General features: G+C 43.1%; 6 protein-coding genes across 7 annotated transcripts; 3 read left to right on the top strand and 3 right to left on the bottom strand.

Moving 5' to 3' along the window:
• Nucleotides 1-825: 825 nt before the first annotated feature.
• Nucleotides 826-2,246, bottom strand: LOC117776362 (gamma-crystallin M2-like). The gene is made up of 3 exons (XM_034610230.1): nt 2,238-2,246; nt 1,901-2,143; nt 826-1,101 (listed from the first exon to the last, which is right to left on the bottom strand). The coding sequence occupies exons 1-3, from the start codon at nt 2,244-2,246 to the stop codon at nt 826-828; spliced, it is 528 nt and encodes a 175-aa protein (XP_034466121.1).
• A 1,217-nt stretch (nt 2,247-3,463) lies between these two features.
• LOC117777249 (gamma-crystallin M3-like) lies at nt 3,464-4,617 on the bottom strand. The gene is made up of 3 exons (XM_034611907.1): nt 4,599-4,617; nt 4,234-4,482; nt 3,464-3,779 (listed from the first exon to the last, which is right to left on the bottom strand). Exons 1-3 carry the CDS (start codon nt 4,611-4,613, stop codon nt 3,501-3,503), a joined length of 543 nt encoding a protein of 180 aa, XP_034467798.1. The 5' UTR covers nt 4,614-4,617; the 3' UTR covers nt 3,464-3,500.
• A 609-nt stretch (nt 4,618-5,226) lies between these two features.
• Nucleotides 5,227-6,093, top strand: LOC117777244 (gamma-crystallin M3-like). Its single transcript, XM_034611894.1, has 3 exons — nt 5,227-5,252; nt 5,391-5,666; nt 5,751-6,093. Exons 1-3 carry the CDS (start codon nt 5,244-5,246, stop codon nt 6,021-6,023), a joined length of 558 nt encoding a protein of 185 aa, XP_034467785.1. The 5' UTR covers nt 5,227-5,243; the 3' UTR covers nt 6,024-6,093.
• Nucleotides 6,094-7,189: 1,096 nt separating this feature from the next.
• On the top strand, nt 7,190-9,118 carry LOC117777273 (gamma-crystallin M3-like). 2 transcript variants are annotated; one of them, XM_034611953.1, is made up of 3 exons: nt 7,190-7,198; nt 8,357-8,599; nt 8,846-9,118. In XM_034611953.1, exons 1-3 carry the CDS (start codon nt 7,190-7,192, stop codon nt 9,116-9,118), a joined length of 525 nt encoding a protein of 174 aa, XP_034467844.1. The 2 variants fall into 2 exon arrangements, with proteins under 2 accessions (XP_034467844.1, XP_034467836.1); XM_034611945.1 differs by lacking the exon at nt 7,190-7,198 and adding an exon at nt 8,248-8,259.
• A 1,706-nt stretch (nt 9,119-10,824) lies between these two features.
• Nucleotides 10,825-11,637, top strand: LOC117777264 (gamma-crystallin M2-like). Its single transcript, XM_034611933.1, has 3 exons — nt 10,825-10,851; nt 10,992-11,234; nt 11,304-11,637. The coding sequence occupies exons 1-3, from the start codon at nt 10,843-10,845 to the stop codon at nt 11,571-11,573; spliced, it is 522 nt and encodes a 173-aa protein (XP_034467824.1). The 5' UTR covers nt 10,825-10,842; the 3' UTR covers nt 11,574-11,637.
• Nucleotides 11,638-11,793: 156 nt separating this feature from the next.
• LOC117777256 (gamma-crystallin M2-like) lies at nt 11,794-12,952 on the bottom strand. Its single transcript, XM_034611919.1, has 3 exons — nt 12,592-12,952; nt 12,269-12,511; nt 11,794-12,143 (listed from the first exon to the last, which is right to left on the bottom strand). The coding sequence occupies exons 1-3, from the start codon at nt 12,598-12,600 to the stop codon at nt 11,868-11,870; spliced, it is 528 nt and encodes a 175-aa protein (XP_034467810.1). The 5' UTR covers nt 12,601-12,952; the 3' UTR covers nt 11,794-11,867.
• Between the last annotated feature and the right edge of the window lie 14,982 nt (nt 12,953-27,934).

Below are 27,934 nucleotides of genomic sequence, written 5' to 3'. Positions count from 1 at the left end.
TATTTATCCAGGCTCATCACATTGTCCTGATGCAGTCGATCCAGTTTCCCTAAACAAAGCAAACGCAAAGTGCGAAGCGTCCCAAAGCCACCGGACGCAGCGGAGCGAGCCGACGAAAACAACGGCACCGCCGGACGTTTGGTTTGATACGGAACACGATGAGTCAGTGGCTCAGCTGGAAGCCACCAGACACTTTACAGGAGAAAGTGAATCATGGTTTTATAATACGTGACCACTTCATAGTGGACAAGTTGGGTTCCTGCTATTTCTTACAAGTCGACTAAAGTATCCAAGAGTTACTAAGGAATTTGATAAAAGATATTACGTATTATTAAGTGAATAAACATTTGAATTGTCATGAGGTCACAGGGTCTTTGACCTTTAACCACCAAACTCTGATCAGTTCATGCATTTGTGCCACATGTTCCCTCATTGCTCTCCTAATAAATCATCATGGTCATGAATGCAGCCACATTTTGGAGTTGATTGTGCCTCAATGCTTCATAGTGCTGGGTGTACGTTGTAATATGCATCTCTCAAGATGAAGTTGAACAAATAAGCTGTAAATAAGGTTCTTTTGAATAAAAACCTCAGGTCATACTTATTTTTTAAGGTAGTTATCCATAGAGAGAGTTATCACTTATCGTATTGTGACAAGTTTGGCTTATTTTGACCTATTATTATGTTACATTAAGAGATAATTACCTTGTGATCACAAAACATGGCTTTAACTCCCAACGATGCATATAGAAATATTCACAGAAAAACCAGAGGAACACAGTCAGAGTTTGCTTTTACTCATTTATTGATTGAGAGGGTCTGGGGTTAAAACTCTGTGATCCTGCGGAAGGAGCCGACACCAGGTGAGGACGCCCCCCAGTCTCCGTGCTGCGGGTACTCCCCTCGCTCCAGGAGGTACTGGTGTCCCTTGTAGTTGGGGAGGTCGTAGAAGACCCAGGCGCCTTCGGTGACCATGCAGGAGTACGCCTCGCGCAGCTTGTAGGTGTCGTACACCGACGGGCAGTCTTCAGCGCACTCCACCATCTGCCCTCCGAAGTCCGGCCTCTCGTACAGCCTCAGCTTCCATGAAGTGCCGTAAATCTGAAAGACGTTTTGATTTAAATTCTTTGTTCAAGAAAGTGGAACATGACTATTGGTGGAAGAAAAAGCACAAAAAAATAGCACACAGAAGAAAAATTGGGTTCCTGGGAATCTTATTGTTAAAGTCAAATACTCTCTAAGTCAAATACCTTAAATACAGTGTGGCCTTGTAAATGTTGCATGTCAGTGAGCCATTGTTACAAAATAAGATCCATTGGGAGAAATCTTAATGGCCACCTGCTGAATCAAAGTCCTTTTTGCTCTGTTTTGGTCTCGACCAACACCTAAAAGCCAGATTCTCAGGTGTAACTCCAATATTGACCCTCGATTTGCTCTGTTTTGGTCTGAGAGGTGTTGGTGGAGACCAAAACAGAGCAAAAAGAAGTGTGGAGGAGTCATACTGGCCACCAAGTGAATGTAAGCCCAATATTCACACTCCTTTTAGCTTTGGTTTGGTCCCCACCAACACCTAAGAAGCACAACTAAAGCTCTTCAACTTATAAATTCAACACCAGGTTCACATTCGGGTTTTGGCCTCGTTCTGAGCGTGCACATTCCCCTTTAACAATTTCTTGGCAACTAACTTGCGACCAAAAGCTGCAACTTGCTGCCAAACCCGCTCGCTATTGTCTGCTTGGTTGGTCCGTTGGCTTCACAGCGTTCACAAAGCTCCGTCCTGTGCCATTGTGCATTCCTGTCTTCTGTGCACTACTCAAACATACTTTCTGTTACTTCTCCGACTCGACAGTGACTCTAGTTGGTACAGATCCCTCAAGAAACCCCGAGCAAGGACTCTTACATTCTTTATGGCGCGGCAGGACTTGACGTTGTCGCTGAACGCCAACCATTGCTGGTTGTCGCCGTACTCCCCGGGGCTGAGGATGTACTGGAAACCCTTGTAGTTGGGTCTCTCGTAGATCACCCACACGCCGCTCTCCACTCGGATGGAGTTGCAGTGGTTGAAGTACGTGTGCAGGTCGACACAGTCGCTGCTGCAGTTGTAGCAGCGACCCTGGAACTTCTTGTCCTCGAAAAATGTGATCTGTGGGGGAAAGGTAAGAAACGTGAGCATCTTCTGAAAAACACAGAACAAATGTCTTTCAGAGTTCGGCAGCGGTTGAAAGCTTTTATCTTACCTTCCCCATTTGGACGCACTGTACACCTCAGTCTTCGCTGCAGCCCCATCAAAGTATTTATCGATAAACAAAATGTGCAGAGCGGGGGAAGTCTTTGATACCCAAATGAGGCAGATTTACATTTCAGCAAAATGGCTTGGTGCTGTTTGATTTGCCTTTGTTCCAGTCTGATGATGACACGGTATCAAACACATGCTGCAACAGGGAAGGCAGAGGAGGATCAGAGTCAGACAGCGATGGAAAGAAAGTGAGTTGGTTTAAAAAAGAAAAAACATATCATGGTTTAATGTACGTAGTTTTATGTCTACTGTAATTTGGCTTCAACCCTTACTGAGATAAATGAGGTTTGAGACGTGAGGACATATATTATTGTTTCATTTGAGAAATTGGACTTGAAAATTAAAACCTTATTTATTTGTTTCAGGATTTCAATATTTATCTTATCAACGTCTTTTTTTGTTTTGTGATCTTTTTTTCCTTCGGTAAATGCAAAGCCAGACAATCGTAGCTTGTGGACTCTGTGACTTTTCTTCCAGGTTGAACATCCCGAAGCGTCTTCCCACTCTCGTAACGGCCGATCAGCTCAAAATATTTGACCTTCAACATGCAAGTCAAGGTCGAACTGCTCTAAAGGTTTTAGATTAATGTAATGAAGAGTTTTTAGAGGCAAACTAGTCGTTAAACTTTTTATTATGGACGTACAAGTCAAACTTTTAAACTAAAGAAAAAATATCCTCCTGCTTCTGTTTCTTTAGGTTTCGGGTTTGCAACATTTTCACCACCCACTGCTTTTAAAGCACAGATCTGACCTGTGCACATTAAAGTTTTTCTACATTATCCAGGCCGTTCATTTTAGTTCAATTTGAAAATCAACTTGCACTATCCTTGCTAATGTCAGATATTGAACTTTTCTATTGGGACATACAACGTAATGATCCTTTTCGCAAACTGCCTGTTTACGCATTATTTCGACCGTTGGGCTGGGTTTTCTAACGGCAAACCTTTTCGTAGCTCGTTCTCAAATACAGAATGTACGTTTTCCTACACACACACGGAGCAAGGACAAACAAGGAAAATGAGTTATATACAAACATTAAACAGCTACTACATGTCCACTTATGGTTGGACATGAATGGCTGGACACTGTTCAACCTGTAGGAGTCACTCTTTGCTTTGGAAAAGTCTCAAGTAAAATGAAGCGCAGACATCAGACACATTGGATTTCAGCCTGGTTTTATTTGTTCACATGTAGCACATTCAGAGTTAACAGGAGTCTATGATGCGTCTGATGGAGCTCAGCCTGGACATGTTGCTAGTCCCCAGCTCTCGCAGGTTCCGGTGCTCTCCTGGTGGGAGGTACAGCATCCGGCCTTTGAAGTTGGGCTGCTCGTACATCAGCCAGTGGCCGTCCATCACGTTGCAGGACTGGAAGTCAGATGACTGGAAACGGTCCATCATGTTGTCGCAGTCGTCCATCAGCTCGTGCATCTGGCCGCCGAAGTTCTCCCTCTCGTAGATCTTCATGCGGAAGGGTCCCCTGTGCTGTGGGTGCAGAAACAACAGGGGAATGAAGAGTCAACCGATCTACACATTACAGCTTTAGTCTGATAATCCTGCAATAAGATCGTGCTCAGAAACCAACCCTAAGCAAAAACATCACAAATCAATAATCCATCTCTAGAAAACAACGACAAAATTGCTTTAAAGTAAAGAAATTCTCAATCGAGAGAAAGATCTACATATTTTTGGAGATTATCTAATTATCTTTCAGGATTTTTACATAAATAAGAGGCACCAGCTTCAAGCAAACACTTATTTATGGCAGCAGTTTTCCCTGAATTCAAGCAGAATCACTGCATCACAGGAAAAGCAAAAATATCCGTAATTCAAGGGTCACAGATTTTAGCAGAATCTTGCTGCCTCGGTGATGAGCAGCTTCTACTCGAAATCGTCAGAGCCTTAAGGCGACTCCACGTCTCAAACCCCGTCCACCTACCGTGGGGATCATGCGACAGGACCTGATGCAGTCGCTCATACTCGTCCCCATCAGGCGCTGGTTGTCCGGGTACTCGCCCCTCCTCGCCAGTGTCTGATGGCCCGTGAAGTTGGTCTGCTCATAGACCATGAAGAGGCCGCACTCCACCCGGCAGGAGTTGCACTTGGTCAGGAAGGAGGTCAGCTCGGGGCAGTCGCTGCTGGTCTCGTAGGACCGGCCCTGGAAGTTCCGGTCCTCGTAGAATATGATCTGCAGGATAAAAAACACTCATGTGAAATCAAAGAAGCACCTTTACATCCTGCAGTGACTTCTCTCTCTAAAGAATCTTCTTAATGTGGCAGAGATGTTTTGAAAGTTTCACTCACCCTCCCCATGGTCATGATTTTAGCGAGTTAATCTCAGATGTACCGCTTCAACATCGACCCTTTTCCCTTTTTATACATTGCACAGCCGTAGTATTTCCACATGGCTTGTGCTGAAACCTTTGAGTCATCACTCTATATTGTACCACAGAGCAGCACTATAGGGTGGCACACTATACTGTATGTCAGAATGTGCAATAATAACTCAGGACTATATTGGAGCTTATATTTGCTTCCAGAAGCTTCAATTATTTTATTCATATATCATCTATAATAAAAAAGATGTGGCGTGAATATCAGAACTTAAAGATGAACTTTGTCCAAACACTGAAGATGTTCGAGAAATTGCACAAAACCTTGTAGATTCCACATAAAATCAATGTCCAGGCCTTGAATCATTCGGAAATAGAAATAAATTTATAATCGTTTAAATACAGTTTCCCTTTATGTGACCTGACCTGACCTCAACTACATTCAACATACCACAATAACTATTCACGTGTGGTGTAGAAGATGAATGCTGCCCCACGTGAACCTGCTGCTGAGTCAGAATGTTTCGCACAAAGGTGTGTGAGGTGGTCTGCTGCTCAGCCCGTATAAAAGAGACGCTCGGACACTGTCACTTAGGAAAAAAGTGAAACCATCACCATGGGCAGGGTAATACTCCTCATGTGTTTGTTTAATGTCGGGAGAATCCAGAGTTGTAAAATTGTTTTATAGATGCAAACTGTTTGCGTAAAGTCGTTTCCATCCAGTAATAAATCTTGACTGATTTCTCTCATTTCTTTGCCGCAGATTATCTTCTACGAGGACAGGAACTTCCAGGGTCGCTCCTATGAGTGCAGCAGCGACTGCTCCGACATCCACATGCACATAACCCGCTGCAACTCCTGCAAGGTGGACAACGGCTGCTTCGTGGTGTTCGACCGCACCAACTTCATGGGCAACCAGGCGTTCCTGCGCAGAGGGGAGTACCCGGACATCCAGCACATGGGCAGCATGATGGGCATGACCGGCATGACGGGTGTGACCATGATGGACACCATTCGCTCCTGCCGCATGATCCCGATGGTGAGATGTTTGGTTTGAGTTTGACCCAGAACACGGGAGGGGCTGTAGAAAATAGCGCTATCACGTCTTGTCTTCCTCCAGCAGCACAGGGGACAGTTCAGGATGAAGATCTACGAGAGGGAGAACTTCTCAGGCCAGATGCACGAGGTGATGGACGACTGCGAGTCCCTGCAGGACCGCTACTTCATGGCCGACTGCCAGTCCTGCAACGTGATGGACGGCCACTGGCTGATGTTCGAGCAGCCCAACTTCAGGGGCCGCATGATCTACGTGAGGCCCGGGGAGCACAGGAACTTCCGGGAGACCAGCAACGTGATGCGAGTCAGCTCCATCCGTCGCATCATGGACATTTGCTGATTGTCACTCATTATAACAACGTGTAGGAGGAAAATAAACCATATTTTCAAGTATCTCTTTTGCTGTCTTTGATTCTTTGCACTTGGGTAAACATCACAATCTTAATTCAGAAATAAAAAAAATTCCAATTCCCATTCACAATAAATGGTTTAGTACAACAATTGTTATTATATTGACTTTTATATCAAGTTCCTGATGAATCAGCTCATCTCACCTCTCATTCTGAATATTTTACATGTTTTCAACGCTCGATAAATCAACCAAATATTTTTCCAAGTCTTATTACAACTGGTTCAATAGTACTGATGTTCCATAATACAGCTTTGTAGTATCTGAATCACAGCTATACACAAAAATATCATGGAGGTATTACCAAGACTGTACATTTTGTACTCATAGTGCACAATATATTATAACATATTTATAATCATATAATACTAATCTTGAGTGTATCATTAAAACTAAAGAGACAACATCAACTAGGTACAGTTTTTTATTTTAAGATTCATTGTTAGTGGATATTAATTTGTTAGTTTGAATCACAACGTCGTGATGAAAAGTAGTGGAACTAGTTCTATCAAGTAGTGGAACTTAAAAAAAAGGTGATTTATAATCACAAGATTAAATCTCCTTCAGATCATGAACATACTCATAAGTTAAGTGATAAGTTCCGTGACAACCTGCATGTTCGATTCTGAGAAACTTTGTGTGTAAAGCTGATATTCTATCTACAGGAAGGGTAGATCCTCTGAGGAGCATGCTGGGAAAATACCACAGTAAAAAGCAAACGTACTGTTTTCTCTTCTAATTTTATCCAGAGTTTTACAGTGTAAACCACATACTGTCTTTTTTACCCCTAACCCACGATCAAGGTTAGAGGAAACTTTAAAAAGCAGCACGGAGGAACTGAGGTTCAAACCACTAACTTTCTGGTCAGTGGACGACCCGCTCTACCTCCCGAGCCCGGTATCCCATGATGCCGAGCTGGTTTAATTCTGTACGAGGAGAAGTTTAAAACAAATCAAAGGAGTGGAGGGCACTGAAAATATCTGACAGGGGCCATATTTAAGATGAACATCTGTACTCGTCTTCATCTTCAGAACCTTAGAGCAACGTGATGTAAATCTAGTCGTAATTAAAGGTTAACTGAGAAGAGTGAGGAAGTCATGGGACGGGTTAGTGATAAATATCATGCTATAATCCAAAACTGAAAAAAAGGTTGCAATCTAATAAAACGAGTTAACATGAGTGAATCCAAGCTTTGGAGCATTGCATAATGTTTTCCTAGGCTAAAAAATATTATATAATCTTTAATTTAATCTAATCAATGCTCCTTCTCCAGGATCCAGGTCCAGAGTTTTAGATCAGAGCTGCAGGACCACACTGATAAAAATCACGAGAAGCGATTCACAAGATTCACAACTCTGAAGTAACAGACTGCACGTTTCAAAACTCAAGTTCCAAAGTGTCACAACTTTTCTTTCCTTACGTACGTGCACCAGTTTTCAGAGGAACCATTGATAAGGTTTCAAACCTGATGCACAGGGGGAACTGTGACCAATGTGAAACACAGTAAAAAGAGTGCTGCAGCTTTAACTTGAAGAAAAACTCAAATACAAAACAGTTTTTGCAGAGATTTAAAATACATTTTCAGTCAAAACGTTTTGCATAAGGCTTGAAAACTTTTTCATCCATGCAAAACCTTTTTTTATTAGATTTAAATCTTTCAAACACAGAGTTTCAACCTTTCAAATCATTTTTTGTGCATCAATATCTATTACAATGTTAAGTGTTAAATGAAGTGAGGCGATAGCAGCAAAAATCCTGAGTGCAATGAAAGGAGCTGTTGTTCCTGCAAGAGGAAGATTGTAATAGTTCTTCTTTCAAAATGTTCATATATCAGCTTCTGCTTCAATCATGCATCTGCCGACATGCAACAGCATCTGTGACACACTGTTGTGTCCTGTGATGAAAATAATGGTGCAGAAAATACAAAAGTATTGCAAAACCCAGAGTTTGCTTTGTCATTGTGAAATCCACAGCACTACAGTTTAATCGGAGTGAGCGCAGAGTTCACAGCTTTGATGTATAATACAGTAGCGACCAGGCCGATAAGCTGACTCGCTCATTTCATACAATCGAGGGGCAGATTCTTTTCATGTCACATGATGCATAAAAGGCCGTGCACCCGTGAGGAGAACAACACAAATCAAATAGCTTGACCATGAGCGGAAAGGTAACGTTTGCGTCCGATGCAACAAACTTTGACCGAAACACTGCAGCACATAACTTCTGCAATGAAACAAGAACCCGATCTGTGTCTTTCCCTCTAGATCGTCTTCTTCGAGGAGAGAAACTTCCAGGGCCGCTCGTATGAGTGCGTCAGCGACTGCTCTGAGATCTCCTCGCACCTGAGCCGCTGCAGCTCCTGCAGGGTGGAGAGTGGGACGTTCATGGTCTACGACCAGCCCAACTTCACGGGGCAGCAGTATCTCCTGACCAAGGGAGAGTACCCCGAGTATCAGAACACCCTCGGCTTCAATGACTGCATTCAGTCCTGCCGCATTGTCCCTGTGGTAAATATGAAAATATAGAACATAGGCAGTACAGGATAGATTCAAGTGTGGTTGGTTTAAGTTATCAGAATGAGGTCAAGGACAAGGAAAGAAAATCAGGTCACCTTCCAAACACCAACTATCTGTATATTCAAGCGAGAATGTGAGGTCTTGAGTTAAGACTTTAGAGCAGAAGTAGCATTTTAATCCCTAAACAGGATATAGTACAAATGCATTTCATTCGATCTGTTGCACACACTCTTGCAGCACAAGGGGCCGTACAAGATGAGGATCTACGAGAGACCGAACTTCGAGGGCCAAGCGCACGAACTGACCAACGACTGCGACTCCATCCAAGACCATTACCACATGTCCGACACGCAGTCCTGCAACGTGGTGGACGGCCACTGGCTGATGTTCGAGAAGCCCAACTACGAGGGCCGGATGCTGTACCTGAGGCCCGGCGAGTACAAGAACCTCAGGGAGATGAGCAGCGACGACATGAGGTTCAACTCGATCCGACGCATCACCGAGTCTTAATGACTCGTGCTTAAACCGAGAAGCTTTGCAGATGATGTGATTTTATTCATATTAACAAGTTGTCAAACTGAGAAAAAAAAAAGCCTTGTTTTTACCCTGAAACTGTGATTTTTGTGCATTGTTTGCATGTAGTTCCAGTTGCACTGTGCAATCCAGCCACAATGAATTTACCTCTTTTACTGTGTGACGCGCACAATAAACAAATAAACTGATTTGCAGAATCTCTGTGTCAAGAACTTCTGAAGATCGACGTGAACATACACTGGGGTTATCATCTAAATACACAGGAAACACTAGAAATAGAGTTATTCTCCTAAAACGTGGCTCTAATACACAAGTGGGATAAAGGTATTAGCCAATTTACATAAAACACAAATATGAATATAAATCATTAAAAATACAAAGATAAAACATCCATAAAATATTATGTTACAGCTCATATCACTCAAATCCCTGCTGAGCACAAACTGTTCACAAATATACGCATTTATATCTATTGTCATTAAATGATTCATGAATAAACCTTTAAATGCCAACATTTGCTAAATATCTTATATATTTTTATTTTATATATATATTTTATTTACATGAACTCTATGCTACTGTTGCAATGAGAAAACCAATGAAAACTGAGAGTTCCCTAAACTGCAGTAACATCCATTCACATGTTTATAACTATTTAGTATAAAACAAATATTACATTATGATAGATATATAAAACAAAACAATACATATATGTAACACAAACGTTTTAATATGACATTTTAAGTCCTTGTGTCATACATCTATGATGAAATATTGGTTATCTGGGATATATAGAATATTTGTATACAGTATATAGATGTATTTAACAACAGATATACATGTATCGGCTCAGTACTACACTGTGGAGTGTTTCCTGTATATGATTTATATTCCACACAAAACTCAAATTCTAAAACCATCAAGACAGAATTACGGTTAAATATCATGATGCTGACGCTTCTCTGGAGTCCTGTGCGGACGACTGAACATGTAGGAGCTCAGCCCCCCCGAGGATACCACAGTACGGGTGTGGGAGAGGGGGGTGGGTGGTGGGTGGTGGTGGGGGGGGGTCGAGGCCTGAACAAAAGCAAGAGAACTGGACGCCGCTGCTGACATGAAGGAACCAATGGGCTGTGAATTGTAAAGCATATAAAAGCTGCAGCTGTGTGAGCGGGGGGGAAAGTCAGTGTTTGTGTTCCCTCAGGATTTCAATATGGAATCAATAAAATCACGTGAAGGGTTGAACTTGAACCTGATAATCACGTGCATCAAGAGGAGTGTTATCAAATAGTACGTGTGCTGTTGTAAACTGCAGCTGGAGAAATAAACTCCCACAAAGAAAAATTAGTTTCTCTCTTTTTCACTGTGTCCAAAGTCAAACTCTGAAGTTCATTACAGTCCAATGCAAAATGTATTTAATATGTTTGAGTTTATTTGTGGATTCACATCATCAACTAGATTAAATTCAAAGGGTGAAAAGGGGGGGTGGGGGCTGGGGGGGGGGGTGGGGGCTGGGGGGGGGGGGGCTGGGCGGATTTGCTTTGTCGCACAAAACAACAACAACAACGTGGCTCTGCCAGAAAAGAGCTGACGAGCCGACTCATTGTCCGGACTCACAATGACCCGGGTCATCCGTGGGTTATAAAGGCAGCGCGGCACTCACAGCTGCTGCTACAGTGTGACCGAGGTTAGCCGTCATTATGGGTAAGGTAAGTCTGCTTGATTTCCTCTGCTTGGACCCAACCCGTGAACTGGACCCGTTTTTAACTGGTGGTACAACGTGTGTGTTTTCTCTCAATCTGAGCCGACAACTGTGTTGATTTTGAAAAAATTCCCCCCTGACTTTCAGATAATCTTCTACGAGGACAAAAACTTCCAGGGCCGCTCCTACGAGTGCGGCAGCGAATGCTCCGACCTGCACTCCCACTTCAGCCGCTGCAACTCCATCAGAGTGGACAGCGGCGACTGGATGGTCTATGAGAGGCCCAGCTACACCGGCTACCAGTACTTCCTGAGGAAGGGCGACTACCCCGACTACCAGCGCTGGATGGGATTCAACGACTGCGTGCGATCGTGCCGCATGATCCCCACGGTGAGTTTAGCACTTTCTTTTTAAACATGTTAGTCTACAGGCGACTAAATCCCTCCGTCTCCTCCACAGAACCAAGGCTCCCACAAAATGATGATCTACGAGCGACCAGAGTTCGGAGGCCAGATGATGGAGCTGACCGACGACTGCCCCTCCCTGTTCGAACGCTTCCACACGAACGACGTCTACTCCTGCAACGTGATGGACGGCCACTGGATCTTCTACGAGCATCCCCACTACAGGGGACGCCAGTTCCTGATGCGTCCTGGGGAGTACAGGAGGTTCAACGAGTGGGGAAGCTCGAGTCCCAGGGTGGGATCCATCAGACGTATCACCATGTGAGAGAGCTGATGTCTGTTTATGTGAAGTCAGTAAAACACTGTCAATAAAGATTTACAATAGTCAATGTTCTGTCAACTGCTTTCTTGGGTTCATCACTTGTGTTAAGTGGAGAAAACGTTACGCACAAGGTTTAAACTAATTATTCCACGTTATTATTTCATGAGTGGATCATTCGAGGTGGAAACAGGAATAAAACACAAACACACACGGGAGTGATTCGACTTTCAGATGCAGAGTTGTAGCTGGGCATATTTATTATTGAGAACAGACAGAGAAAGAAGGTTCACGAGACTCCTAGTTGAAGTCGGTGATTCGCCTGAGCGAGCCGATCCTCGGGCTGGCGCCACCCCAGTCGCTGTATCTGCGGTACTCGCCGGGCCTCAGGTAGTAGGGCCTGCCGCGGTAGTTGGGCTGGTCGTACAGCAGCCATTGGCCATCGACCACGTTGCACGAGTTGATGTCGGACATGCGCAGGCGTTCCTGGATGTTGGGGCAGTCGTCGTTCACCTCCTGTATCTGGCCGGACATGTCTGGACGCTCGTATAGTCGGATCTTGTAGGAGCCACGATGCTGCAGGAGGAACGAAACGCACGAGTCAGAGTTTAGGAATGTTCCTAAAAGGCTAAAACCCAAGATTCTTCCTCAACCTAGAGTTTCCTTTAAACTGTCAATCATTTCCTCCATCATCCTCTCACCATGGGGATCATGCGGCAGGAGCGGATGCAGTCGTTGATGCCGACCATGCGCTGGTTGTCCGAGTACTCCCCCCGGCGGAGGAAGTACTGGTGGCCCAGGTACTGGGGCCTCTCGTACACCATGAAGCAGCCGCTCTCCACCCGGATGGAGTTGCAGCGGTTGAAGTACGGGTGCAGGTCAGCACAGTCGCCCATGCTCTCATGGTGCCGACCCTGGAAATTCCTGTCCTCGTAGAATATGATCTGTAAACGTTTGTCAAAGTTAGTCGACTCGCGTGTGGAGTCTTATTGTAACTTTTAGTAGCAACACGTTATAATCTTACCTTTCCCATTGCTATATTTGTTGGGGGCCCGACTGCCGCTCAGTAGTTCATGTCCTCGCCACTGTCCTTTTATATAAAGTTGCTGTGTGATGGCACAGCATAAAGTATTGTCATAGGTTTCATAACACATAATGTATAGTGACGCACAACAGTGTGATGCTGACTTATTGTCCGCTTTTCACAGGTTCATCACTATTGATCAAAACACGGCGGGGTGCTAGCAACCCCAGGTCACTGCTCTCAGTATCAGCAAAACAACAGGCTTTTCATTCAGAAAGATTGTGAACGCCAGGGCCAGAACATACCTCCGGCAGAATGTACACACAGATACACAATGAGTATATATAACTGTACGCAAACAACTGCTGCTAATTAGTACTGTGCGGGAAAAACAACCAAACAAAGGTTATTTCCACATGTGGGAGTGTTTGGTGTCCACGAGGTTTAAAGCAAAGAAATGTATTTATATCTCAGGCTGATATATATCTATATATCTATATATATATTATATATAATAATGTGTTGTATGTGTTTGGGTTTGTCTCAGGAGGAATTGTAAAACATGAGGTGGTTCTCTGATTTTCTGAATGAATGAAATCTCCTCATCTGGACACTGCAGCTAGTGATAAATGCTTTTTGGCACTAAATTAGCAATTAAATGCAAAAATGGTGCTTTACCTTAAATCTTGTGAGCATGTAACCATGGTAACGTTTTAACATTTCAGCTTTTAGCCTCAGAAACTGTGGAGTCTTGTTTGCATGTGTTTAAAGGTGATATAGGTTTTCTCTGTGGTTAGCATGGTTTCTTGCCAGGAGGCCAACAGCTTCAGCCATTGTTGCATTTACAAGACGAGAGGTTAAAAACCCATTCAGCCCTCGAGCAGTGCTGCTACTTCAGGGCAGATCAGAGCCCGTCTACTGGAGAGAGTTGTAAAATGTCAATCTGACCTTAGTGTATTCATGTGCTCTGCTGCCGTCTAGTGTCTCTGTTCAGTAAAGATGCACAAACATGACACACACACACTCAGTACAAACCTGCACTTTGTATCATCAGAGGTGGGACGTGTGGTGGGGACGTCAGCAGAGTTTCCTGGAGGTGACACGTCAGAGGAGGAGGAGCTGCAGCCGTGAACTTGATCTGATAAATAAGCAGCAAAGCAAACATCACTTAATATCAACAAAGTGCCAGAGCTTGACTATGAAGAATTGTGTAAATAGCATTAGACATTAAAATCATCAATTCAAAGTTGTTGTTCAAGACATTACATAAAGTTCTGAACAACAACTTCCCAACACTTTGTCACCAAGCATCATATTCTTTTAATATATTCATACATTATTATAATACGTTCAAGATTTTTGGTTAGAAGTACCACATATTCCCCACAAGGCGGCGCCATTTCCCTGCAAGTAAATAAGTAATCTCATGCTGCATGTAAATCACAGCAATGGTGAATAGATAGATAGATAGATAGATAGATACGTCATCAGTATTATATCAGAAAATACCAATCTTAGGTGAGTAAAACTTAAATTAAAACTAAAACCAGAACCAAACATGTTGCGTATCAGACATATTGTTCTAAACAAACTCCTCTGCTTGGAGAATCTGTTATGTAGGGGTTGACTTTATTATTATTATTATCCTTTAACTTTTAAAAAAACTTTTCAGGGAGCTACTTTTCTCAACCGGCCTCCTCAGATGTTGCGTCCACTCCTCACAAAAGGTATAATTTCTCCATGACTGGCGATGAAGAGCTGTAAAACACTGTCATTGACCTCTTCCTCCTCTTCCTCCTCCTCCCTCAGACCACAGGAAAGCCAAAGGCGACAACGTGCCACCGAGAGACAGAGAAGCAGCAGATTCATTGTGGAGACATTTGCAAACATCTTTTTCAGATCTGCTTCTCTTGTGACATTTCCAATCTGCAGCTCCTCTGTGTCGTGCACGTTTCCCGTCACTCCAGCCTCCTTCCTCCACATTGTTTGCGCTCATCTGAGTAATGCAGGCCACACCATTACTTGTCATTCATTTCCAGCTTTTCTTAATTGCCGGGGTGAATTTGCCAACAAGTTCTGACTGTGCACAATGAGAAGGGCATGTTTGATAATTACAGCAATTTACCAACTAAAAGTCCTTTTATTCTCCACAAAGATCATTTGACACACACAGTGCTGTCAGCACAACTCCACCGGGTTTTCACTGAGACCAAAATAGGAGATTTGATTTTTTAGCTGTTCTAGTTCTGCTCTTTGTGTTAGTTTCCATATTGACGTCCTGCTCTTTTTCATATTCTTGTTGTCTTCTCTTTCTTTTCTCCTCCTCTTCTGTTTATTTCCACTTCTCTTTCTTCCTCCTCCTTTCTTCTTCCCCCTTCTTCTTCCTCCTCTATTATTCATTCTACTATCTCTTCTTTCTTTGCTTCCTCTTCTCCTCCCTCTTCCTCTCCTTACTTCTCCATTTCCTTCCTCTTACTTCTTCTTCTTCAGATTATTGGCACATTATCTTTCTTTCCAGTCCCTCATGTCGTCCTCTGACCTTTTCCCCTTAAACGTCGGGACGTGAGTAACGTGGCTCTGACGTGAGCTTTGTTTCTGGAGGAGGAAAAGGACCAGAGCAGAATTAGTTAAATCTCAATCAGCCTCAGCGTCTCCAGAAACCTGCACTGGTTCACGTCAGGAGGGTTTGACACAACTGAGGAAAACCAAAGTAATCCATTACATCATTCATGGGTCAAGTGCAAGTGACGCGTGACTTGTGGCAGATGCATTGAGAGACTGTGTGTGATTAGTGAAAAATTAATCTGTTTCTAAGGTTCTATCACTCTTGAGATCATCTGTAGTTCCACACTGAAAATCTCCTTCATCTAATATCAAAGCAGGACCAGAAATAAGCATCAAATAACCAATTAAAACCAAGGTCCATGTCCAATCTGTTAACACGGAGGAGGAGGGAATATGACCTTTATTGCAGCCTGCCACCAGGGGGCGATCGAGATGATTTGGCTTCATGTCATCCATCTTTATATATAAATAGAGGCCTCAAATCAACGTGTTTTGTATCAGTCCCACTTCACGGATATAATAATCTGCATCGTCTTCTCCTGCGTTTGACGATGAACAAAATGCCAACTTCCATTTTAAGTCTCGGGACTTGCCGTGTGAGGTCAAATATCAGGTCAGACGTGCTCGTACCGCTGAGAAAAAGTCCGTTTCACCTCAGTCGGTCAGTCAGTCAGACAGTCGTGGAGACAGAGGTTGATGAAAAATGAGCCATAACAGAAGGGTTCAGCTCCGGCTCTGTAATTACTCTACAAATCTCTGATTTCCCCTCCTTCATCTCCAGACTATTTATAGCCGCTGCATTCCTCTCGGAGAATAAAATGATCTCTTTGAGACAGTACAATGCCAGAAATAACAGGTTTGGACAAACATTTGCTGAGGCGTGGTGGGCCTGGCTGACCATTACTGAGTTCCACTGTGGTTTCAGTCTACTGTTCACTCCCCCCCCACCCCCCTCGTCTTTTTATTCATCTGTTATTCTAAATGGCAGTGGGTTTAGCTGGTGGGGGGGAGGCGGTGGCGGAGTAAGATGTGATGGTTCGACAAAATAGCTCGTGTGAACCCAGATGAAATCGCTGTGTAGCACGACGAAGCAGCAGCGAGGCCGGTGGACTTTCTGGGGTTTTTGCATGCGAGGGAGGGAGAGAAAGAGAAAGACGCGGTCATAAACACTTCATGTCTGGGAACACTCAGGTGACTACAGACCTCCCTCTCTCTGTTTATGTTACAATCACAGGACTTCACCCGAGATGATGATCCACTGAGACATGTGGAGTGTGAATGTGAGTATATGCAGTCGTCAAAGGTGGTAAAAAGTCCTCACATGCTTGAGTCAAGTACAAGTACAGATACTTAAGTAAAAGTATATGCATTGATTCAACCTCTTTACCCAAGTATAAAGGTATAGGCTCTTAAATGTACTTCAAGTATAAAAGTAGAAAGTACTCCTCTGAGGGTCATTTCTACCGACTGTATCCGTGCAAAGCTCATGTCGCATTAATATAGTTCAATGACGATTTAAATTAAACCACTCCTACTTCAAATCAAATAAAAAAACTATACAAACAGGGTTAAAGCAAGAAAATATCTGTCCAGGAGTAAATGTGAAGTGGAATAAAGTATTCTTCTTCTTCTTTGTGGACGCTGTCTGTGAGGTTGGTCGATTCTTCCCTTTCTTTTTCTGTTTTAAATCAAAAGTACCAAGCCTGTTTTGAAATTTTCCAGCAGTAGAAACTACAGATGATTGTGTGAAAAATGTAGGAAGTCAAAGTAAAAAAAAGTCATCAAAGAAATAATTAGGCCTTCATTTCTTCCACAACAGACGTTTTGACTGTTGCTCATTACTTGATCAATCTTCATCAGCACACACAATAGCAGGACCCTGAAGTCGAAGCTGTTAAATGATTTTAAGATGTCAATAATCTCATTATTCGCCCCGTGCTTTTATTACCGTGTCAGAATGTCAAAAAGAAAGGATGGAAGCTATTGAGCTAAATACTTCTAGACAGATGCAAAAATGAAAAAAAAAAAACCTCACCTGAATCCTGCAGAGAAGTTGTTGCTGTTGTGAACGCGTCTGAGCAGAGAACCTCCCGCTGGGTTGTGCGTGTGTGGAAGGAAAACTGCAGAGAGAGTCCGGACCCAGTTCTCCGGAGATCCTGCGCCAGAGAGAAATAAACCACCGAACGAATCCTGGACAGAAAAATCGGGGACGTATCCAACTCTATATAATATATAAGCAGCAGGAAAAGATAGTACGCATCAGAATGTTATTAGAACTTTGTTACTGTATCAATAAGCACAGCATTAGTTCAAGAGACGGAAAAGAAGTTTTGCCGCAAAACCTTGTGCATGCATAACATTTAATTTCTTATTCCGAGGCCCATTTAAAGCAGATTTTATACGTCTGGTGATTCTATACGTGCAGCTTTTATGTCCTGGTGACCACTGAAAGTTCATTTGTGGCTCAGTCCCCACTAGTTTAGATAGGAGCCTGTTTTTTTAGCCCCAAATAGCTGCCTGGCATTTTCCAAAGATGGCTGCCGAGTGGCGAGACTCTGTGAAGACGACATCGCCCCAGAGATCAAACTGACCCTCTGTTGCATTTAGGGTGACAGCAACTGTAAAAACATCTTTAAACAAATATCCCACACTTAAATAAATTGGTATTCTCATAGATAACTAGATTATTATTTGTTATTCCCATAAAATCAAACCCGTTGAGTCCCATTGTCCCGTATCAGCGTAACTTCAGTATATTGTCCCTTCTCTGGCTCCTTCTCCAGCGGTTGTTTGTTCTTTTGTGCAAATGCTTCACCACAATATTGTTGCATTCCACAGCGACACCCGTTGATTTCTCTAAATGTAGACATATTATTTAGGGTTTTATACGCTGGGGCCCTGGCTATAGTTAGTGGGTGTGTACACGCTGACCTATAATAAAGCAAACACACTCAGCTGGGCTCGGGCCAGTGAACTAACAGCGAGGCCAGCTCGTCCTCGCTGTTGGATTTCACCTCCTTTATTGAATATAGTATAAAACTGTGATGCCTGGATTACGTAATCTCAGAGCGTGACTTGTGATGGTTATTTCCAGGGGTGTGGTTCCTGGTTGTTCCTGGTCGAGACCAGAATGTTCTATAAAACTAATGTCGCTCCCTTATTGACAAGCAGACGAAAATGACCATCGCCCCGTGTGGCAGAGGAAAGAACTGCTACACTAAAGTGTTCACTGACCTCTTTTTACCGTATAGGTCAGAAGTCCCGCCTCCTCAATGTTAGCAGATGGGACCAAACTAAAAAAAGTACACATAGGTAGTTCTTACTAAACTGATTGACAGCTAAGACAGACTCACGATTGGTCGAGCCTGTTTATCGCTACTGTGCAGACTCTGGCTCCAAATGTGCAAGATGGCGTCTAAGTATCCTGGATATTTTGGCTTCATTTTCTGGACAGTAGGAGGAAGAGGATCGGCCATTTTTGTATCCAGTCTGTTATAATACACGCCTCCATGTGTGTCCGCAGCCCCCAACAGGCGAAGGAATGTACTGCATTCTGGGGTATGTGAGGCATTAAGTTGATCGGATAAAAGTTTAAAATGTCACAAAGTACTGACACACCCTCAAATAAACCTCGAGATCACAGCAGCAAGATGAGGTCAAATTGAAGTTAAGATTTATATAGATGTATAATGTATAATATAGAGTATACATAGAGTTAGACTGAAGATATGTGATACGAACATACATAAAGAACTTCTCACAAAGGTTACGTATACTCAAAGTCACGATGACCTCACTTCCCTTTATATACCGTCTCTCACTCAAATTAGGTCTAAAAGTCATTTGGGAATCGAACCAGCGGATTGCCAATTGTAGCTGTACTTATTTACTAGTTTCTGCTCCATGTGACATTTTGAATAAAACATGATCCACCGGGGAGAGTGACAAAGACCGAGGGGACGACGAGGCGAGTCGTTCTGCTATCGTTTTTGAAAGCGGCGTCATGAATTATTCGGCAGGAAGATAACACTAATTTTGCATTAGATTCACAGCCCAGTGCACCTGCAGAGTTTCCACCGCAACACACACACACACACACACACGCACGTTTGTTGCCCTGCCCCTCCTGACACCCTGTTGTTTGTGTGTAGTGAATGTAGGTCAAAGATATGTGTGTGTGTTTGTCTGCTGCTCTTTGTGTGTGTGTGTTTGTGGCAGCAATGGACGCACAGTGCGCTACGGAGGTCTCCTGACACACACACACACACACACACACACACACACGCACACACACACACACACACACACACGCATGTAATCCAGCGGTAGGTCAGATTAATATTTCATTTGGCTGATGGACGGCGTCTGCTGCTCCGTGAGCCAAACATCATTACAACACAAAGTGACTTAACTCCAATTAGAGCTGAAAATCACATTAAAGCCGCTCTGCGATACAGGAAGTGGCTCACCTTTTCCCATCATGCTCGGATTCGGGGCCCGGCCAGTTACACCATCAAGCCGAGCTGTAAATAGAACAGGTTAAAAATAATTACAAGTCAGAATACAGTAAACAGATGTGAGTAAACAAATGACAAATAGCTGAAATTACAGGCAGCCTACGTGACTAGAATAAGGTTAGTGGGCATGAATAGGAGTGTGTGTTCGTGTGTGTGTGTGTGTGTGTGTGTGTGTAATTTTTTCATCGCTGTGTTTTTCCCTTTACAGAGGTTTTTTTATTGGGCCTTTAAAGCACATTATTTATATTTTTTACTTGTTAGATCTTTTAAATTTAAATTCCACTATTGCTGAATTGTGTTAAATTAAAGTAACAACATTTTGAATGATTTTGAATGATTATTAAACCTTTGTTTTTTATATTTGTCATTGATGTCAAAAACATTTCTGCGATCTTGTGCAAACCGTGTGTGTGAGAATGTGTGTGTTTGTGTGTATAATTTATGAATGACGAGGAAGTAAACAGCTTCACTTTGGTGACATGCTTTTGCACTTTAAATGCATGTGTGTGGATGAATTAACAGCTTCAGCTTCTTTGTCTCCTTCGCTCTTCACCTCTTTCTACTTCCTTTGTTGGTCTGATGGTGACTTTAGAGGAAATTTCATGAACACTTATCACTACTAACTATAAATTGCGTCTGGATTTATCAGCCAAGCCGATCATTGCCATCGATTATGGACAAGAATCGTCTAGTTTTCTAGAAGACAATGGAAATCTAAAAAACAACCTTGACCCAAACCCTCACAAATGTCTGAAAAGTCTCTCATGATGTTAAACACGCAGCTTTAAGCTTACATGTTGGAAACATGAACTTTTAAAATCCTCCACTCCCCATCCGTCCCCCTGCACAGCACCAGGCTTCACCCATGGCGGGAGTCAGAGATGTCCTTGTTTTCTCCTCCCTCCATCCCTTCATCCCTCGCTGTGTTTGGGCTGAGCAGATGCCAGCGCTGGGTAAAGTCCTCTCCAGAGGGGCTGCCAGCAGCATATTGGTTTATAATTAATGAAATTAGGGCCGCTGTCTGCCGAGGAGGCTTCAGTCCCGGTGTAGGATAGACTGCTGCCTGCCAGGAAGACAGACGACTGGAGCGATCGAAGAGGACAGACAGAGGGAGACAGATGTAGTTGGACTGTCGTCGATCCCCTGTAAGGAGGGAACACACGTTCTGCATCTTCATTATCGTTTTTTTAATGAAAACAGTTTTAATGGTATATTTGTAAGTGGAATCATTGGAATGATAGAGGTCAGAGCGGTGGGCTACAAGAGCACGACCCCTTGAACTTGTGTTTAAGAAGAATACACGTATAATGAAATTTAAGTAAGTGTCAGGCTTCAACTCAACTGAACAGCGAGGGACTGGGGAATGGAGCTGATGTTATATGTCAATTATCACGTTATTCACTTTATTAATAAAACCATCTGGATTAATCCAGTCAACCACAAATCCAATGAAAACTTAATATTAGTAGCAGCATAACTAGTGTCTTTGTATCCGAGGCACACAAACACCCCGTGGACTGCAACATGAAATTAAATTGTCATGCTACACAAACACAGATGCACATTAAATATTGACACCTGATTTTAATAATTTGGCAGGTTTTTTAATGAAATATTGAACGTGTTGCACAGATTATCAGCTGAAGATAGAGGGTAGAAAGACTACGGTAGAAATAGTCTGAGGAGAGATTGGTGTTTTCTCACTCAAATGCAGTCGCAGCTCAGCCACGCACCTTTTTCACAGCAGACACTTGGACTTGTCAGAGCAGGACGAGTGTTACTGACGCCACCGACGAGGGTTTGGTTCTATCTACACACACACTCCTCTTCATGCCCACTAACCTCATTGCAGTCACTTGTGCGTTCTCTTCCCGCAGTTAATCCAGTTAGAGCTGCGCAGTCCAGCAGCCGTTAATGCTCCCCTGCTGAGTCCCGCCGAAACCCAACCAGTGTCATGCCTTGTTCTGCTTTCTGCTCTACAAAGTCAACTTTTAGAGAACGCTCGTGCCGGATGAATCTGGACGTTCTGGACATTTCCTGTGCCATGATCACAAGGGATTGGAAAGGGCATGATGGATTTATTATTAGTTTTTAGTTTATAGTTTAACAAACTGATGATCTGGTAACTAGAAGGTGCTTTTACACACTGAGGGTACAGTGAAATGAATGATGGGACAGATGTTCAGGGTGCTGCTGGGTAAGGTAACTGACAGGAGTGGAGGAACGACTGGTGGATGGAAGAGAAACGCCGAGGCCTTGAGGGGAAGAGAAGAAAAGGACATAAAGTGAATCTATAACATGTTAACATGGATGCAGAGGCTTTATTTGATAAACACCCCACTGATTACACAGATGTACAGGAACACAGCCATATGCAGCAAGTGCCTTAAGAGAAAGACAAGCAAATATGGGTTTGTTTAACATGCACATGATTAAATAAATGTGCAGACTCCCTCAGTTCCTCAGCTCCTTTGTTGAGTCTGTCTGCTCGAGCTGCTCTCTCCTTCCTACACTTCAGTGCAGACCTGACTCCGAGGCATCAGCTCCATCCTGCATCTTGTTTGTCTCAAGCTTGGCTGTTATGACATTTGTGTTCGATTGCATTATAAACAGGCAGCGTGGCTGGCTGGCAATGCCGAACCACTAACTGTCGTAATTGTTTGCAGTTGTCTGCGCTGCAAATACGGGGACGTCTGGTCTGAAGACTGTGTATGTGTGTGTTTATGAACATGCTTATATATGTTTGTTTGACTGTAGCACACTTACACACAGTGTGTACTGACGTGTGTGCAAGGATCTTTTGTGTGTGTGTGTGTGTGTGTGTGTGTGTGTGTGTGTGTGTGTGTGTGTGTGAGAGAGAGAAAACTCCTAACACTTTCTTTCTTTGTTTACATCCCTGTTAAGTTACACACTAATAATTAAATTGAGGAAGGAAGGAAGAACGGAAGGAAGGAAGAACGGACAGACATTTAGTAGAGAAGGAAGTGAGAAATTGTCGAAGAGAAGGAAGGAAGGAAGGAGAGAAGGAGGAAAGAAAGGAAAGGCATTGAGGAGAGATTGAGGTAAGGAAGGAAGGGAGGATGGAAATACATATAGGAGAGAAGGTAGGAAGGAAGGAAGAAAGGACTTTAAGGAGAGAAGGAAGTAAGAAATTGTAAAATAGAAGGAAGGAAGGAAGAAAGATGTAGGAAAGAAAGAATTTAAAAGGAGAGAAGTAAAGAGGAACAACTTTATTTGTCCCTGGAGGGCAATTCCAAGGGAAGGAAATTGTAGAAAGGAAGGAAGAAAGTTAGGAAGGTCTCCCATGTTCCCTTCCTTCCTTCTCTCCTACATTTCAGGATGGAGGGAAGGAGGGAAAAGGTTCCAAAACAGAGGCTGGAAGTAAACTCGACTCCAGACGCAGCCTGTTGTTCCTTGTGCGAGGGAGACACAAGTCAACGGCCAGCGGAGCGTGCTGAGCCGTGGGCCCGTGGTGGCACCAGGAGGAACAGCCGGTGTTAATCCAACCCAGTAATGGTTCAACAGGCTGCGGCGAGAAACCAGTGGAGGAGGGAAGCAGCGTGAAATCCCAGACACCTGGTGGCTCTTTGTGCACAAGAGTCTGCAGCTGGTGTCAGGAGCCCACAGCCACGGGCCCAGCTGTGCTTCCCCGGCAGCTCCACCGGCTGAGGACTGTGCCGAGGTCACAACATGAGCTCATAGGAGACTGTTTAAAGAGGTCAAGGAATCTGCTGCGGCCCTGACATTGGTATTCTACACAGTGTCATGGATACAATGCATCAATTAGTGTTTGAATTGATTCAAGAGCTTCTACTGACTCGTTCAATTCCATTTCTAAACCTCGCTCAATGGTTTGAGCAACGCAAATTAGTAGCTGTGGGCTTTATTGTCATTCTCCTCATATAAAATACTCCAATGAGCAAGAAAATGTGTACGAAAATTAATTAAAAACAAAAATGTTTCCGGAGAAAAGTCAATGCGAAATGCAGTTGTTTATGTATGGTAAAATTAATCCACATTAAAGTGTTGATAAATTAATCCCACACGTAAGACTTATATACTTATATACTCATATATTTTATATTCTTTTTATATTAATAATATACATAAAACACGGACATTCTTAGATCTATGTTAAATGTCTGTGTGTTTTCCAGTTACAATGACTATAAGTAAACCTTTATAGAAACATGTGGTGTAAAAGTTTTTAATAGTCTGTGAAAGACGAGAAAAACAAAGAGTCTCCCACATTTCAAGAATCATACATAGGCTTATATACTTATATAAATGATGACATTTCCAAATGATAAAGTTACTAAATTCAAAATAGATTTTATAAAACATTACCTCGCTGCTTAATGAGATGATAACGTTTAAGTATAATTATGATGTGATAGTTTCATCAGTTTCAGTTGTTTCTGGGTTGATTTTCGTTTCTTTTGACCGTCACCAAAGTTAGAAATGTTGGACATGGTGTGAAATCCAGGGTGGTGAAGCGCGCTCGCTGTGCAATGACACAATTATTTACAGAGCGTGAATTGAGCCACCGCAGCCTTATGTAACCACAGAAGGGATAAATAGATCATTTACTCTCACTTTTGCTTTAGTCAGTCTGCCAGCGCTGGGGTCAAAACCCAGGGAGGCGGGGGGGGGGGGGGGGGGGGGGGGCTTGTGATAGGCACGATGCCGCTGACTGTCTGTTTAAAGGCATCGACATTCAAAAAGCTGCTGGTCAGGAAAGAACGAGTTTGGCTGTAGCATCAAAACTCAAGTGTTTATCACTCATTTATTCCATTTTTTATTTTTAAGAGAGAAGTGAAATCGTCCCGCTCAAGGAGACAAGACACAAACCTTAATAATGTCCGTCTCACACTCAGTCAAGTCTGATTAATACGAGTCTGTCATGATTCACACACAAGTTAAAGACAAAATGAAAAGTTTCTCTCATGATGTTGAGCTTCACCCAACCACATGCTCAGAACCAGACTGTTCTCTCTAATTTAACTTTAAATTTATTTGATTGCCCTTTTTTTTTTACATTACATACAAATATAGCACTTTACTACTTGAAGTGAACGGCACAATAAACGATCAAATTCCAGATGTTTAGAAGTTAAAGCGCTATTAGAATTTAATTGTTTTTCATTTTCCTTTGCTGTGAGTGTCTTTTTTTGGGGGGTGTAAAAATCTTACTGGTTCAATGTAACGCTATTTAGAGGCGCACATCAAAACCCGCTGGACCGCCACTAGTGCAGCGGAGCCGCCATAATTAAATGTTTGTTTTTGAAGGAGATGTGATGTGGTTGTTTTCTGACTCGTTTCATCTTTGGGTGTTCGAGGGGTGTTTTCCCCCCTGTGTGTGTGTGTGTGTGTGTGTGTGTGTGTGTGTGTGTGTGTGTGTGTGTGTGTGTGCGTGTGTGTGTCACGGCCAAAAGAGTTGTGAGGTTTAGTGTTACCATGTGAAGCTGATCATAATATGTGACAACACCTCTAATATCTAGCAGCACAATACAGAACAAACATTCGCTGATATTGTCTGTGTTTTAGTTTAATTTTGTTTGTTTCTCTGTCATTTGTCAAATTGTATTTGTCTCATTTATGAAATACTAACTATATGAAGCTGCTGAGGCGATGAGATCTTAACTGTGGGTGTTCTAAACAAAAACATGAAAATAAAACCCAGATTTGAACAAGAAGAGAAAGAGCACCACACCCTTTCAAGTTAAAATGCTGTAAAGCTAATAATGCATGGATGTCGGACATATAATTGGCCCCTCTGTGGCCCCCGGTTTAGAAAAATCCTAAATCCGCCACTGCTTGGTCCAGGAGATTATATTCTGTACCAAACTCGAGCCATGACGTTTCTCAGGATAACTGTCAGACAGTTGGAAGACTGACCGGCACCAAGATCATGGTTTTCTTCTTGAGTTTTTCATTTGTTAAACATTTGGTTCATTCTTTTATTTTCTACGATGGGAGTTGTGTCACCTGTTGCTCGGTCCAAGCTAAGTCCCCGACATCAGATCCTTCTGAAGACAAAAATAACTGGAATGGCTCAAGACAACTACATGAAATAAATCCACACATTAACTTACTTTCCCAAAACCTCCACATTACATAACGACTATAAATAAAGTTGGTCCTCACAAAGACACAACCACAATTACACACACACACAAAGATGCAAATGTGAGTCTTTTCTATTTATATAGATAAAAATGCTGAGCTTTGCCCTTTCTGCTACACACACAAACTTTGCCCAGTGTGCAATGTCTGCTCGTTGTATACATGCAATATAACACACACACACACACACACACACACACACACACACACACACACACACACACACACACACAGAGCCACGTGTTGGCTTCACTGATTACTGTGTTGCGTTCAATGGCGCGTAAAGTGCTGCCGCCGCGAGTATTAGCCTGTTTATCAGAGTGTGTATTAACGTGCTGCAGTGCGGAGGCTGTGGGGGGAACAGTGTGCGTGTGTGTGTGAGTGTGTGTGAGTGTGTGCGTGTGTGTGCGTGTGTGTGTGAGTGTGTGTGAGCGCGCTAGCAGGCGATCACAGGTGTGTTTGCAAGCTCCGCAGAGAGCCTCCTTCCCCCCTTAACCCCCATGCCCCTACCCAGAGCATCCTGGGTAATATCGGCCCATGGAGCACCTGCGTCCCTATCCCACAACACACACACACACACACACACACACACACACACACACACACACCTCTAATGGCCCTGTATCAGCCTGCCATTCGGCTCTAATAGCCAGCTGTGTGAGCAGGAATCCGGTGGACCGTGCCGACACTCACTGATGCAGTTGTAATATTAGATGCGAGTTAACTCCAATTAGTTTTCATCACACTTTAAACACACACATGAAACAGGACTTTTTTACACGTTAGCTGTAATTTCCCTCAAATAACTCGATTTTGAGAAAGAGAACTTTAATTATCACGGTTCCCTCTGACATCCTTGATTCAAATTTAAATAAAAAGTCTCAGTTTGTGTGTCTGATAAAACACTGATGCAAACTTTGTTTTTAACGTGTTCACTCAAACCCAAACAGTTTCACACAGGGGAGGTTGGCACGTGGAGCTGCAGAACAAGCGGAGGCACACACGCCTGCTCTCCCCCACATGGCAGCAGTTACATCGGGATCACTCAAATTGTTATCAGGCGCCCTGGCGAGCGAAGAACGACGCGCAGTTAGCACGACTCGTAAATTAATCGCTTTCTAATGATTCCCAGAGCGAAGAGGACAAATCGAAACAGACCTCTGCACAATTAGCAGCAGATACAATTACTGTATCCAGTGTATAATGGATGTGAGTCAATCATTCTGCACTGGGTGGCTGCCCGGATAAAATCTATTGGAAATGATCAACTTTATCAATTTTCTCCAGTAGAAAGTATTTCAAAAATTCTTAAATTTGTTTTTTTACAGTGACATCTCGAAGCAGCGGTTAGAATTTTTTGTATTTGTGTCTTATTATTGTCTTCGTGCTCTGGAGTCCCAGTGTGTTTTCAATAAGGGGTTTAAAAAGACCCCCACCCATCTAATTGCACTCTGCACTCGGTGTTTGCATTTTTACAGCTGCTGTTTTTATATTCATACGTCTGTGGTTCGCTTGGTGAAGACTGTGAACTTTGCATTTGTTCTCTTTATAGTGTCTGTGGTTGGAGCTGAGGTATGTGAGGGCCAGCGATCAGCAGAGGAGTCACAAGGATTCGGAGCATTTAGGGCCTGTTCACACCTGCTACTGAAACACGTCCTGAAGTGATCACTTGGGATCTGATCGCACTTCGAGTTACAAGACGAGGAGGTTCTGTTTTCACCCCTGTTCGTTTCTTTAATAACAAGAGTACACAAAAAATGGAAAACGCAAGGATGGATTTCCACGAAACTTGGTGGAAGGATGTGACATGGGTCAAAGACAAACACATTAAATTCCCCCAGAGAACAGTTCATGGATCTTGATAGAAAAAAGAATCTCGCCCCTTCAGGAAACTGATATCTACGAGTGTGCGAACTCTGGAGCAGCTTGGTTGAATTAAAGGGGCGTTTATAGATTTATATGACTGACAGAATTCTGACGTTTGCCCCCCCCAGAGTGCAGACGTGACAAATAAAACAGGAAACAGTAGAAGGTGTGACTCCAGAGGTAGATCACTTCCTGTGAGTGCACATGTGAGACACAAGGTTACTGGCTTTGTAAAGATTTTTAAAAAATGGCAAAAAGGTCAAAGTCTC

Source organism: Hippoglossus hippoglossus, chromosome 2 (assembly GCF_009819705.1).
Source record: "Hippoglossus hippoglossus isolate fHipHip1 chromosome 2, fHipHip1.pri, whole genome shotgun sequence".
In the NCBI taxonomy this organism is placed as follows: domain Eukaryota; kingdom Metazoa; phylum Chordata; class Actinopteri; order Pleuronectiformes; family Pleuronectidae; genus Hippoglossus; species Hippoglossus hippoglossus.
The sequence above is the reverse complement of the archived record's forward strand: the minus strand, read 5'-3'. Positions and strand labels throughout refer to the sequence as shown.